Source organism: Pezoporus occidentalis, unplaced genomic scaffold (assembly GCF_034315485.1).
Source record: "Pezoporus occidentalis ecotype Australia unplaced genomic scaffold, CSIRO_AGI_Poc_V1 ctg159, whole genome shotgun sequence".
Classification (NCBI taxonomy): Eukaryota; Metazoa; Chordata; class Aves; order Psittaciformes; family Psittacidae; genus Pezoporus; species Pezoporus occidentalis.
Window position 1 is genome coordinate 1778987 of NW_026913415.1, and position 13378 is coordinate 1792364.

Genomic DNA, 13378 nt, shown 5'->3' on the forward strand with positions numbered 1-13378 from the left:
ACTAAAAGAGCAGCAGCTACAGCAGAGAGGAGGCAGATCAGAGCAATTGCTTGGAAGTAAGTTAAAACAGGCTGGAGCTTGCTTTCATGTAATTCATTTGTGCTCCCCTTCTGCAAGGGCAGGGCAAGGGGCAGGTGAAGGGAGAGGGGAATGACTCGAACGTGTCTTCGTGCTTGCTACAAGGTTCTGGACAAGAGGAAGGCTGGGACAGTGGAAAGCTGCTTCTCCCCAGCCCCACCGGGGTCCTAGCAGTGCCAGTGCAGGGCCAGCCAGCCTGTCCCACCACCTTACCCACACCGCAGCTGGCGAGGAGCTGGCACAGGACAAATGTCCCGGGCTGAAGACCAGAGCTGTTCTTGAGGCTGGGTGTGGGCAGCGAGGGTGAGAATCTGCTGCTGCCACCTCCCTGGGACTGGGGGAGCCTCAGGCTGGGATCTGAGCTCATGGTGCTGGTCCAGGTTGCCACAAGGGTGATGGACGCTGTCATTCACTGCCTCAAGACCAAGAGGAGGGAGAGCACACGGAAGGGGGTGAAGGAGAGCCTGAGGCCCCGCTGCTCCAGCTGCAGGCGTTCTGCTGCCACCGGCTGCTCCAGGAGGTCACAGCTGGGGAGAGAGCAGCGGGTGAGGGTGAAGCCACCGCTCCCCATCCCCACCCCAGCCCTGCAATGTGGACTTACAGCATCGCCTCCTCAACGGGCAGCGAGGTCTGCAGCCAGGCGATGACTGTGCTGCCATGTGCCTCGTACAGCCGGACCACCACGGCCCCGGGCCTGTCCTCAGCCTTGGGGGACAGACAGGAGCTCAGCCACGTGCCCTCGCAGGACATGCAAACGCTGCTCCCCATCAGCTGGCACTGCCAGCCAGGGATGAGCAAGCCACGCTCCTCACCAACAGCTTAACCCCTCTGCCCTCCCCATGCCTGCCCCAGGGACCTGCCTGCTTGACGGTCTCCAGCACCACCGCAGGGGAGCTGACAGAAAAGGCACTATAGGGCGGGCATGGGGCAGAGCAGGCCGGCACCGTGTGCAGGGGGAAGTTCAAGCTGTAGGCGTGCTGGATCACACCAGCGTCCTGGAAGGAACCTGCAACACAAGAACCTCTCTCCAGCCTCTAGACACGCGCAGGCAGAGCTGTGCTCAGGCTGAGGCTCACAGGAGCACCCTCCACACTGCGCATCCCGTCACTCACCCAGGTGAGGCATCACGGCGTAGGTGAACTGGTGGTGGCCCATGTCTGCTGTGGCATCGGGGGACTTGGGTGCTCTCAGCCTAAGACAAGAAGGGGACACTGGTGGCTGGGACACACGGCGCAGAGCAAGGGGAGCACTGCAGCAAAACAATTGCCCTCCGTGCTACCCCAAGGCTGGGCCATGAGGTGGAAGCTAACATGCTGTTCCTGGCACCAGCAAACAGACCCTGGGCAGCCCCAGAACTAAAGGATTTGAAGGGTGGTTTTTAGTGAAACCTGTGGTGGATGGAGCCAAACTGAAATGTGCAGAGTTTGTCTTTGCTTTGTATGCACTGTAACGTTGCTGTTCCTGCCTCACCTTGAGCCTCCCCTCCTGGGGTATGTCAGCAACAGAAAAATTACTTGGTGCAGATGTGGATCTGACCCCTCCTGAATTATTTATGAGCATAACTCACAGGAATTACAGCATCTTTGTGTAACTAAGTCAGCCAAAAGCTCTCAGATGGCAGCTGCCACTTTGATAATACCAGACTATTCCCTTACAGACTGTGATCATTTAGGACCAGGCATTGCCCTGACCTCCAGAGACACCTGAGAAGGCAAAGGGGCTGCTGCAGCTCTGCCCTGACTCACAGCGAGAGGCTGAGGACGTTGCCATGGGCCGATGCCCCATACTTGCAGTCGTTCAGCAGAGCCACCCCAAAGCCATGCTCTGACAGATCCAGCCACTTGTGAGCCCACACCTGCAGGAGGTACCAAGGGGCACGTTCCCCACCGAGCTACCGCCTGGGAGCAAGAGCAGCCCTGGGGCCAGCGCCCCCCTTTCCTCCCACCTCAAATCGAGCCCAGTCCCAGGACGTGTTCCAGTGCGTCGGCCGCTGCAGGTGCCCAAACTGGATCTCGTAGGTGGCGTTTGGGCTGCGGACCTGCACAGGAAACTCCACCTTCAGGAACTTGTGAGCCTCCTTCCATTCAACCTGCACGCACAGCAGAAGGGCATCACCACAGGGGCTGACGGGCAGAGGATGCTCCTGTCCTTCCCCGGTGTGCAGCACCCACGGCACACCAGGTGCACTAGAACCCCACTGAACACAGATGAACTGGTGGCTTCTTCCCACGGGGACCCCCACCCTCAGGGTGCCTTCCCCTAAAGCAGGAGGGGGCTGCAGGGGAGGAAACAGGAGGGGAAGCGTGACTGAGATGCAAGGTCCTGCCTGCACAGTGCGATGTTTGTATCCCACCGCAGCCACTGGCCAAACCTGGGTCAGGAAGCGGAGGTAGGGACACGTGGCATCCAAGATGATCTCCTGGGTCAAGGTGCTGCTTTTCCCTATCTGCAGAGAGAAGCTGACACTTCCCCGCAGGCCCCCAGCCAGGGTGACCTCCAGAGGCTTCAGCAGCGTTGTCACTGGCTTCCTAGAGGAAGGGATAAAGGCAGAGGTGGTAGATCCAGGCTCCCAAATCCCAATCCAACCCCCCATGCAGCAGGCACTCACTTCTGCAGAGTGAATGCTCTGTTACAGCTTTAGTTGCAGCTAGGACTGACAGGGAGACATGAACCTCAGAGCAAAGTCAAACCCCACGTGCTGCATGCGCTGCTCCTCTACCTGGTTTCCAAGTGATAATCCATCACATCCCAGGCATCCCAGTACAGGGGGACATCATCAAAGAGGGCAAACTGGTTGGCACGGCAGCCATCTGGGACTGACTCTCTGGAACAAAGCAGAGCAGTGTAAGAAGAACTGGCAGTGGAGAGGGTGCACAGTGAGAACACAACCTGAGAGAGGTTTGAGGAGCCCAGTTCCAGTAACTGGGTGACAGATGTACCTCTGGGAGTCCAGCAGCTGAAGGGAGGTCAGGCGCCCCATCACGTCCAGGCAGGCTGCAATCACCCCATTCTCCATGGCAATGGACCCGTCCTCCTTGGGGGAAAGGACAGAAACTGATTTCCCAGACTCACACCTGCAGGAACTGGGAGCTCCAGTTGCAAATCCAGGGTGAGCGCTGGCTGCATTCCCTGGATTTCTCCCCAGTCCACCCCTGATGCAGGGTACCCGGATCTGAGGCTGTGCTTACCAGTTTCCTCACTACCACAGGCTGAGGGGGCAGCAACGGCTCCCTCACTACAGCATAGCCCATGCTGGGGACTGTCACCAGAGCTGGAAAGCAAAGAGGTTCTGTTCCAACATCTGCCCCAGTCCCACTGTGCTGCCCTGCTGCTCTCACAGCAGACCTACCACCTCCTTGTGTGCCCTCCTCTTCCTCATCCATAGGCCAGGGACAACTTGAAGCCCCAAGGAGCAATCTGACAGGTCAGTAAACCCTCCCCAGGGCAGGCAGTTCCACTGTTAGGTGTCTCTGCTCCTGCAGGTAGTTCTCATACATGACTTACCCTGGGGGTTGGACATACCCAATGTCTCTGTTCCGGCTGGCCCAGCCTTGGAGATCACCTCGGTCCGTTCCCAGGGCAGAGTGTTCAGCACGAGGGTGCTCCCGGCATCCCCGGCTTCAGGCTCCAGCAGTTCCCTGCACAGGGACTGCACAGCTTCCTGCTGCAGCCCAGCGCCAGCCCTGCGGATCTCTGAGCAACAAAGAGGCCCCAGTTGGATCCAGCCAGGCCGTTCCTCACATCCCAGGGAATTCCCGGCCCTCCCACGCAATGTACACACGCTTCAGCTACAATTCCTACTGATCATTCATTATTACTATCTATTAGTAAGTAATTAAAGCCTCAGATCACTCCAAACTTTGTTATTACAAGATAATACCAAAGAGCTATGCCAGCTCTTTGTGGTGCTGTAATAAAAGTGAAGCCACTGCAAGTGCCTGTGAGCAGCCAGGAGCAAATCTCTGCTGGGCTCTATCCTGGCCAGCAGCAAGCAGAGAAGTCCATAAGTTGGGATGGTTTTTAATGCCATGGCCCCCCGTTAATTCCCTGTTGAGTCAGCACTGCTCCAGACACAGCCTGTAGCACTGAGCAGCCCAGGACTGCAACCTCCCTGTGCCCTCGTGGCTCACCTGCGTAGTACTGCAGAGCATCCTCAACCACAAGCTGGATACAGCTGCCTGGCAGAACATCATGGAATTGGTTGAGCAGCAATAACCTAAAGCAGAGAACAGAAACCAGGTGATGAAGCAGGGGAGAGCACAGGGCTTACCAAGCCCTGTTTGTAAGATGGACAAAACAAGTGTTCCTTATCCCCCCCCAGTAGCAAACACATGAGAGAAAAGGATTCTTTTCCATAACATTCTTTAAATCCTTTAAACCCTGTCAACTCTCATCTTGGTAAACCACAACCCTGGGGAGTAAGAGCCGGTTTTTATCCCTCAGGGCTACCAGATGGATTGTTACAAAAGTTCAGACAAGTTAAAACTGGTGAGGAATGAGGTCAGAAATGAAGCTTCCAGCCAGGAGAGGCTTTGGAGCTGCCTTCCAATGGGTGATGAGCCACGGGAGGTGCCTGTGACATCCCGACCAGGCAACACCTCACCAGTTTCTGGAAGGGGCTGTGCACACACAGCACTGCATTCTGCAATCCCTCACCTCCAGAGCCGCTGCAGCTGGCTGGCAGGATACTGGAACCCACCGCCCTGTGCCATAGCCAAGGTGCTGAGCACTTCAACGTCATGGAGTATCCGCTCGCACTCCCGATTTCCCTTCTTTATCTGGTGTCAAAGCAAGGAGAGAAGGAAGATAAGGGGGTGCTGCTGTTTCCAGGCTTCCTTCTCACCCCTTGAAGAAAGTCTGACCGTATATCTGTTTTATGGAGTCCTGGCTACGAGGTGGCTGCCACTGTTGAGACCTAAAGGGCACTGTCTGAATCCTGGATCTGCCTGAGCAGTAGAATCACAGAATGGTTTGGGTTGAAAAAGACCTTAAGCTCACCCAGATCCAACCCCTGCCATGGGCAGGGACACCTTCCACTGGAGCAGCTTGCTCCAAGCCCCTGTGTCCAGCCTGGCCTTGAACACTGCCAGGGATGGGGCAGCCACAGCTTCTCTGGGCACCCTGTGCCAGCGCCTCAGCACCCTCACAGGGAAGAGCTTCTGCCTAAGAGCTCATCTCAGTCTCCCCTCGGGCAGGTTCAAGCCATTCCCCTTGGCCTGTCCCTCCAAAGGGAAGAGAACTGAGAATGGCCACATGGCCTGGGGGTCAGGGGCAACTGCCTCCACCCGCGTGCACTCACCTGGGCCTGGGTGGTGTAGGTGCCGTTGTGCAGCTCGAGGAAGAGCTCTCCCACCCATGTGTACAGCTGCGACGACTCCTTCTCCAGGGCAGAAAAGAGCTGGTCGGGAGTGGAGATCTGAACCCTGCAGGGGAGACACACAGGGATGAGCCTGTGACATGGGCTAACGGTGCATCCTGACCACAAAGGTGACAGAAACCCCAACACAAACACACAGTGCTCCCCTCAGCCTCCTCCTGTCCTGCCCCATGCTGCTCTCGCTGCTGGCCAGCGGAGAGGATGGGAGCTCTCCTCTCACCTTGGCAGCCCATCTGTGTCACTCATTCTCTTCATCCTGTCCAGCATCTTCTGCGTGGGGCCCCCTCCTCCATCCCCAAAGCCAAAGAGAAAAGCACTGTCGTTCACACGTCCTTTGTCCTTGTTGTTCTTCACTGTTCTCAGCACCTAGAGGGGTTTGGGGAGAGCTGTAATGCCCTGGCACCCAGCCCCAGTGCCACACAAGAAAGCCAGGTCAGCCTTTAGGGTGCAAAGCTCAGTCCTGCCCCAAATCCCTAGCCCCCAGCGCCCAAATCAGGCACAGACACATCTCAGAGGCAGCCAACTGACTGCCAAGCACCCAAACAGCCTTTGCCCAGCCCCGCTGCCGGCTCTCCCACTCCTTTCCCAGGCAATGCCCTCTCCTGGAGCCTCAGATCTTCACGTGCAGGTCTGGCCACCTCACTCACCTCCTCCACTCGCCCGTGCATCCCATAGGAGTCTCCAGGGGGGAAATGGGTCAGGACTCGGGAGCCATCGATGCCTTCCCAGAAAAAGGTGTGATGCTGGAGGGGAGCCAAAGGGAAGTGTCTTGTACCACACAGTGCCAAAATGCTAAAGCACAGCCCTGGTGCTCCCTGCAGGTCCCAAAGATCTCTGGCCAAGCTGGTAGCAGAAATGGAATTCACACTGAGCTCAGTGTTTCCAGGCTCCCAGACTCATCTCCCACACCAAGGTGTGTGCATGGAGGGCACCCTCCAATCACATCAGCACAGAACTCGTGCACTAAAGCCCAAACCTCCTCACAAGCTCTGTCAAACAGAGCCCAGCACCTCTGTCACCAGGGAAGTAAGGGCACAGGCGATGGGCTATTCAGAGCCCCTGGGGGATTCAGTCTGGGCCTTCACGTTCCCTCCACAGAGCTGCAGGATGCCCTGATGGATCAGTGCAAGGAGACAGTTGCACAAGGATGGGGAATGCTGCAAGGGCAGGGGACAGAGGAGAGGCTGGGTTTGCTGTGTTAGACCTGCACGCAAATCACAGCTTCCCATTTGGAAGCAGGAGGAACGTGCAGGCCAGGGCCCCAGCTGGGATCTCAGACCATGTCCCTCCTCTCTGCTAACGCCTGACATGACATTGCTACCACCATAAAGTGGTGGCTTCTGGAAGAAGAGCCTGTGTCAGCTAAGCCAGAGGACTGGCTCTACCCATGGAACCAACAGGCCCAGGCCTGCAGCCAGGACCCCGGCACCCACAGGTCCATCCCCTGGGAAGAAGGGAAGCACAACTCACCGGGAAGCTGTTCACCAGGTTCCAGCTGAGCTTCTGTGTGAGGAACCGCCTGATCCCACAGCCCCGCATCACCTGGGGCAGCTGGGCTGAGTACCCAAACGTGTCCGGCAGCCAGAACTGGGAGCAGAGGGACACACACACCCCTGAGTCACGCTGGCCCCAAACCACAGCCTGAGCTCATGGCCAACCAGGCTCTGAGCCCCGCTTGCAGAGGCAACTAAGATGTGTTTTGTAAGGAGCAGTTCTAGGGACCTCCAGGCAACATAACCAAGGCCTGGGGCTGGGCTAACTTGGAGCAACCTGGTCTAGTGTGAGGTGTCCCTGCCCATGGCAGGGCGCTGGATCTGGATGATCTTAAGCTCCTTTCCAACCCAAACCACCCTAGGATTCTATGCTACATGGGGGGTTACCCATTTCCTCATCACAGCTTTAGCTGCATAAGGCAGGGCAATGTGAGCAACCTGGAAGGCAGACTGGAGATCAGCCCTCACACACAGCAAGAGGTGGAGCGCAGGGAGGGTGTGCTGGAAAAGAGCAGGTACCTCGGAGCAGACCCGGCCAAACTGCTGCTGGAAGAAGCGCTGTCCCTGGAGGAACTGCCGCACCATGGACTCGCCGCTGGGCAGGTTCCCATCCTGGGGGGGAAGCACAGGGAGCCCAGGCAGCAAGGCAGGCGCTGGGGAAGTGGGAGCACCCCATGGCCACCCGCTGTCATACCAGCCTGGCACATCACAGGCAGGATCTGAGGGCCAAAGGAGGAGCAGAGCTCAGCCAGGCCAGACCAAAGGCTCCTTTCTCAGGGAATGAGGAGTCTGGGAGAGGGGTGGTGGGTTTGCTAGGCTGGACACTGAGGTTTTCTGGCCCTGGAGACCACCACCAGCAGCCAGGATCAGCAGTTCCCCCCTCCAGTGTCAGGCCTGGTCATAAGAACAGAATAAGGTCATGGAGCTGCTGGAGCAAGTCCAGAGGAGGCCATGAGGATGTTCAGGGGCTGGAGCACCTCCTGTATGAGCTGAGAACATTGGGGCTGTTCAGCCTGGAGAAGAGAAGCTGCATGGAGACCTCAGAGCAGCTTCCAGTGTCTGAAGGGGGCTTACAGGGATGCTGGAGAGGGACTCTTCATCAGGGACTGTAGTGATAGGACAAGGGGTGATGGGTTCAAACTGAAACAGGGGAGATTTAGGTTGGATATAAGGCAGAAGCTCTTCCCTGTGAGGGTGCTGAGGCGCTGGCACAGGGTGCCCAGAGAAGCTGTGGCTGCCCCATCCCTGGCAGTGTTCAAGGCCAGGTTGGACACAGGGGCTTGGAGCAAGCTGCTCTAGTGGAAGGTGTCCCTGCCCGTGGCAGGGGTTGGAGCTGGGTGAGCTTTAAGGTCCCTTCCAACTCAAACCATTGTGTGATGCTATGGTCCCAGAGGGAGGGTGCAGTGAGCCAGGCTCACCATGCTGCTCACCATTTCCACCCAGGTGCCGCCAACAGGAATGAACTGCCCCTTTGCCACAAAGTCCTGAATCTGCTTGTACAGCCCTGGGTACCAGCTCCGCACCCACTCGAACTGCTGGGCCTGCAGAGCACAGAGATCAGGCTCAGCTCCCACCACCTCAAACCACACCAATGTCCCTCCTCCCTTCAACTGCACAGGATGCTCCCTGCTACCCCAATCTCGTTTTGGGTCATGCTGGAGAAGCAACAGAAGGAGAGGTCTCAGAGGGATCTCACTGACCTGGGAGCAGGCGAAGGTGAGCTCCGGATTGCGCTCCATCAGACGGACCACCGTGACCCAGCTCCTAGCACACTTACGGATGGTCTCCTCGTACGGCCACAGCCAGGCTGCGGGGACAGGCATGGCCCCACTGAGGTTATTACCCAGCACAAACTCCCTTGGGATTGGGATCAGCTGGGAAGAATGCTGGAGCAAAATGCTAAGTGTCTGACAACAACACAGCCTGGAGCTTCCAGCTCCCACCTCTGCTGCCTCTCTGTTGAGACTGAAACCCCTCCAGGGACTGGAAAAGGAGGGGTAAAGCCCAACAGGTAGAAAACAGCAGCCCGGTGTTCATCACCTGCCCACCAGTGCTGCAAACAGACATGTTCCCCTGCCTCACTGACAGACCAGCTATAGGGCACCACAGAGGTCCCTTTCCCTTCCCTTGGGGCGCAGTACCCAGTGCAGGAGCCCCAGGGCCGCTCTCCCTGTGTACAGCAGGCCCTGGCCTCCAGCTCAGCAGAGGGAGGCGGTGCTGCTCTCACCAGAGTCGATGTGGCAGTGCCCCATGGCGTGGATGCTGTGCTGGCTCTCGCCGTTCCTCTGGCTGAAGAAGGCTGCAGCGAGGGCACGGGCAGCAGGGAAGGTGGAGGGGTCCGTCACGTCGCACACATTCACCATCTGGTTGGCAGCGCACAGCGCCTGGGAACCCCGCTGGTTTTCCTCCCCGAGGAGCTGGGGTTGGAATGAGAACAGCCTGACGCCGAGAACCTGCCAGCTCCACCCAACATCTGGCTCTGCCAGCGGTGCCAGGCGAACACCGTGGCCCTGCTCCACAGACACAACCTTACATCTTTGCTCATGTCCCTCCTAAAGCTGGGTTACATACACACCCATCCCAGCGGGCCCTCCTCTAACAGGTAAGTGGATGGAAAAGCCACTCCTGTGGCTTCTCTCTGTTCAGTTTTCCCCACTTCAGACAACCAGAAGCAGCAGCAGCAAACATTTGCTCCTGCAGGGCCTCTTGGCAGGAGGAGATGGGTCATAGAACGGCAAGAGGAAGAGATAAAATGAAGTTGTGGAAGGGAACTGAAGGAGCTCACAGACCTGGGCCATGTCCAGCAGTATTTCCAGATCCACCAGCAGTTCATAGACATCTCTGTTGAAGACCACAAGCTCAGCCTTGCTAAGGGTGAACCTCTTGTCAGGGTCTGGAGGGGCGATCATGCTGCCCTTGCCCGCCCCAAAGAGCCCGTTGCAGGCCAGCTCCACGTACAGCGTCAGGCTGTGGAGACCAACAGCAAACCATCAGGCAGCAGATCACAAGCAAGCAGATAGGGAAATCCATTCTCCTCCCCGTGGTGGGGCCTGAAGAACAAGCAGAGCCCCTGAACGGCCTCTCAGAGGACCAGGACACAGACAAGGATGTGTGATCCCAGCCTCTCGGCTTCAAACAATGCCAAGCTCCCCACACTACCCACCTGTGGGGCTCAGTGTCTTTCATGCTGCTTGTCAGGATGCAGCTGGTCTTCTCGCCTTCCTTAGTCAGACCCTGCAGGGGAACATGGCACATTTAACACGTGTCCTCAAGGGTCCATGACAGCACGATGGGCAGGACAAGACACCCCAAAGTCCAGCTGGATGGAGGAGCCTGGTCCCATGGGCTGTAGGACAAAGCTTCCCTCAAGAACAACCAGCACAGAAGCTGCTGCTGCCCTGCAGTACCACAAACCCTGCAGACACCATCACAGAGCAGGGCAGGGGTGCAAAGGAACACCTGAGCAGGACTGAAGCTGACAACCTTTAGAAACCAGACTCAAACCCACCAGCACCAGGCTTACCCTTTGGGAACAGCCCACAGCCCCTCTGTGGTCTGACAGCACAGCATGCAGACCATGAAGTCATCCTCTCCCCACCCCACACATAAGACTCTTCACAACCACCCCCCTTCTCTGCACAGCAGTTTCTCCCTCATTTGAAGACAGCTCTCCTATTGTCTCAGAGATTACCCTTTGGGGCTAACCAGCCCTACAACTACATATCCTCCTGTTTTCCTTTGTGACCACTCTGCCTGGACCTCCAGATGTTCTCGGTTCTCTCCTGTTGGTCCATGTGTTATTTTAAGCTCCCCACAGCATCCCTCTGAAGAGTGTACTACAAAGAGGAGGAGGTATCTTCTCCTGCCACAGTGCAGAGGGCTAAGGGAGATAACCACCCTGTCGAGAGCAGGGTGCCTGGCACAGCTGGCACATCCCGATCCATGCCTCCTTACCTGGACAGGCTGGGCATCTCGCCACACCATGCCCTCCCCATCGCTCTCCCAGACAAAGTGCACTTCCCGCCCTGCCCATGCCGGCGGGATGCTCAGCTCCACTTTAAACCAGCACGTCTGCCACCTGGAAGAGAACAGGCAGCAACCTCAGCCCTCTGTGAGACCTGCTCCCAAGGGAAACCACGCTTCCTCAGCGTCTCCATGGAAAAGCTCAGTGGGGACAGCACACTGATGGGATTCAAATGTAGTGATGCTGCCTGTCCCTGTACTGCTTTAACCTCGACACGGCGTGGTGGGGAGGTGGCTGTCACACATCCACAGCTGAAGCAGCACACAGTGCCTGCACGTGCCAGCCCTGCTCTGTGCCACGCAGACACACAGGGCTTTCCCCTCACCGTGAGCTGCTGGCCTGACCGGCTGCTCTTCCACCAAGGGATACTTTGAACTCATCAAGGGTCAGAGATGCAAGAGCAAGCTAAAAGCCAAGCTGAGTGCGGTGCCGTGCTCGTTCAAGCTGGCAGGGACTGGAAAACTGCTTCCCCATCCTTCCTGTGCACTCCTTCCAGACGACAGCACACCCAGAGCACACCAAGAACTGAACTATGGCTGGGGCAGGGCAATGCGGATCAATATCCCTGGACCTGTGACCCTTCTTATTACGGTCCTTAACCCCTAAGGGCAGGCTTGTGCCCAGACTGCAAGGAGGCACAGCCCAAGGGGGTGAGGAAGCTGAGGGCACTCAGGAGGAAGCACACAGACCCCATCTCCCCCTAGGGCCCCAGAGGAACAGGCAGGAGCATCACTTCTTTGACCACTGCTGGGGAAAAACCTCATCTTCTCCCAGCCCTGACACTGATCCCACTCAGAAGCATCAGGGTCACAGCCATGGCTATGACCATGAGCACAGAGGACTGATAAACAGGGCTCTTCCCTCTCCTCAGACACATCTTGGTCTGTTTCCTCTGCCTGCTTGGCACGCACCTTCTACCTGAAGCACGCAACAGGGAAGCCGATCATCACCCCGTTTCTTTGCCATTGAGAGCTCACAAGGACCCACACACACACAAGTAACTGAGGCACAAGCCCCACCATAGCGACAGCCCCACGGACAGGCGGTACTTACGTGGGCCCGAAGGAGTCCCCCACTTGAGCCGGTCTGAATTCCTGCCTCACCGCCTCATCGTACGGGATGCGCCGCGGGGTCTGGAAGCAGGAGAGGGATGCGGGCGGGCAGCGATCCCCAAACAGCCTGAGGGTGGAGATGGGACAGCATTAACGAGGCCGGTCCCGGGGGATGCGCGTAGGCATCACCCCGCTTTCCCCCTATCACCCTGTTAGCACTTAATAGCGCGGAGTGAACACCACGGCACAGCCCACCCCGCCGGAGTGGGGCTGTGCGTGTGCTGTGTTCAGTGAGCCCCGGGGGTGCGGCACCCCCGAAGGGTAGGGATGGTGGCGGTGCGGGACGGGGACACAGGGACGAGCCCTCACCTGCCCCGCAGGTTGCAGTCCGTGAAGTAGGTCTCGGAGAGGAACTTCTCGACCCGCTCCAGCGCCGTCCGCCGGTGCTTAGGGGCGGCCATGCTGGCTGCGGGCCGGCTCTGCGCATGCAGATCCGAGCTCCTCCCTCGGGAGGAGGAGCCAGGGCTCGGTAATGAACGGGAAACCCGCGATCCCGCACCCGCCTCCGGTCCTCCCGTCCCGCTTTATCCCTTCAGGAACAGCCCGGGTTTCACGGTGCGTGAGCAGGAAGGAAGGAGCAATCCGTATGCAATGGTCAGCCCTGGCGTTTTAATGGAAATACCGCACTACAGTCAAGTTTACAACCAGTTGTATAGAAACCACGCGGGTGTGGGCCGAGGTCACGGTACAGAGTACAAAAAGCAAGTTAAAAGAAGAAAGAAAAGGGCAAAAGGAGAAGCACAGCTCTGCTATAGTACAGGCGGGAGCAGGGCTGGGGTGTGGGATGGACAAAGGGAGGGTGTCCCCGGCACATGCCGGCACCGGCTCCTGGGACAAGCACCCATTCAGATGTCTCAGATTGTCACCTCCGCATCACCTCCAGCGCACACCCGGGGACAGAAAAGACGGAGGGGGAACAGAGAGCAGGGAACGTCTGGAATGGGAGAGCCCTTCCTGGCTGTTACAGCGAAGGAGGGGAGTTTATTGCTGGCACATCGCGGCTGCTCCCCGCTGGGCGCTTCCCTCTCTCCATAGGAGGCTCCGGTTCAGGATGTGCCTGCTATACACATTGGCTGCCAATGAGTAGTGGCGCTCACGTCCCGCTCCGCTCCCCAGCTCTGGTGCCTGTGGAAGGATGATGGGAAGCTCCGGTGCCAGGAGATGACCTGTTGGCTTGAACAGGGAAAACAACCCCAGGTGTAAGGGCAGCAAAGCCCTTCCCGAGGCTCCCCAAGCCAGGGAGAATGGAATTCCAGGACTGGCAGCATGGGTTTGTGCAAGGAAAGCTGCCTCC

General features: G+C 57.9%; 2 protein-coding genes across 3 annotated transcripts in view; one reads left to right on the plus strand and one right to left on the minus strand.

The window, feature by feature from the left end:
* Nucleotides 1-13378, plus strand: part of COMMD4 (COMM domain containing 4) — a 136054-nt gene that overhangs the window by 6138 nt on the left and 116538 nt on the right. The window lies entirely within an intron of this gene.
* Nucleotides 398-12498, minus strand: MAN2C1 (mannosidase alpha class 2C member 1). 2 transcript variants are annotated; one of them, XM_062612159.1, is made up of 26 exons: nucleotides 12394-12498; nucleotides 12026-12151; nucleotides 10903-11026; nucleotides 10112-10182; nucleotides 9738-9915; nucleotides 9176-9365; nucleotides 8649-8755; nucleotides 8379-8489; nucleotides 7468-7560; nucleotides 6926-7042; nucleotides 6103-6198; nucleotides 5676-5821; nucleotides 5378-5501; nucleotides 4735-4856; nucleotides 4209-4294; nucleotides 3601-3771; nucleotides 3267-3349; nucleotides 3018-3112; nucleotides 2798-2902; nucleotides 2450-2606; nucleotides 2024-2167; nucleotides 1824-1933; nucleotides 1191-1270; nucleotides 939-1084; nucleotides 680-783; nucleotides 398-605 (listed from the first exon to the last, which is right to left on the minus strand). In XM_062612159.1, the coding sequence occupies exons 1-26, from the start codon at nucleotides 12483-12485 to the stop codon at nucleotides 488-490; spliced, it is 3096 nt and encodes a 1031-aa protein (XP_062468143.1). In that variant the 5' UTR covers nucleotides 12486-12498; the 3' UTR covers nucleotides 398-487. The 2 variants fall into 2 exon arrangements, with proteins under 2 accessions (XP_062468143.1, XP_062468145.1); XM_062612161.1 differs by lacking the exons at nucleotides 10903-11026; nucleotides 12394-12498 and having other exon boundaries at nucleotides 12026-12146.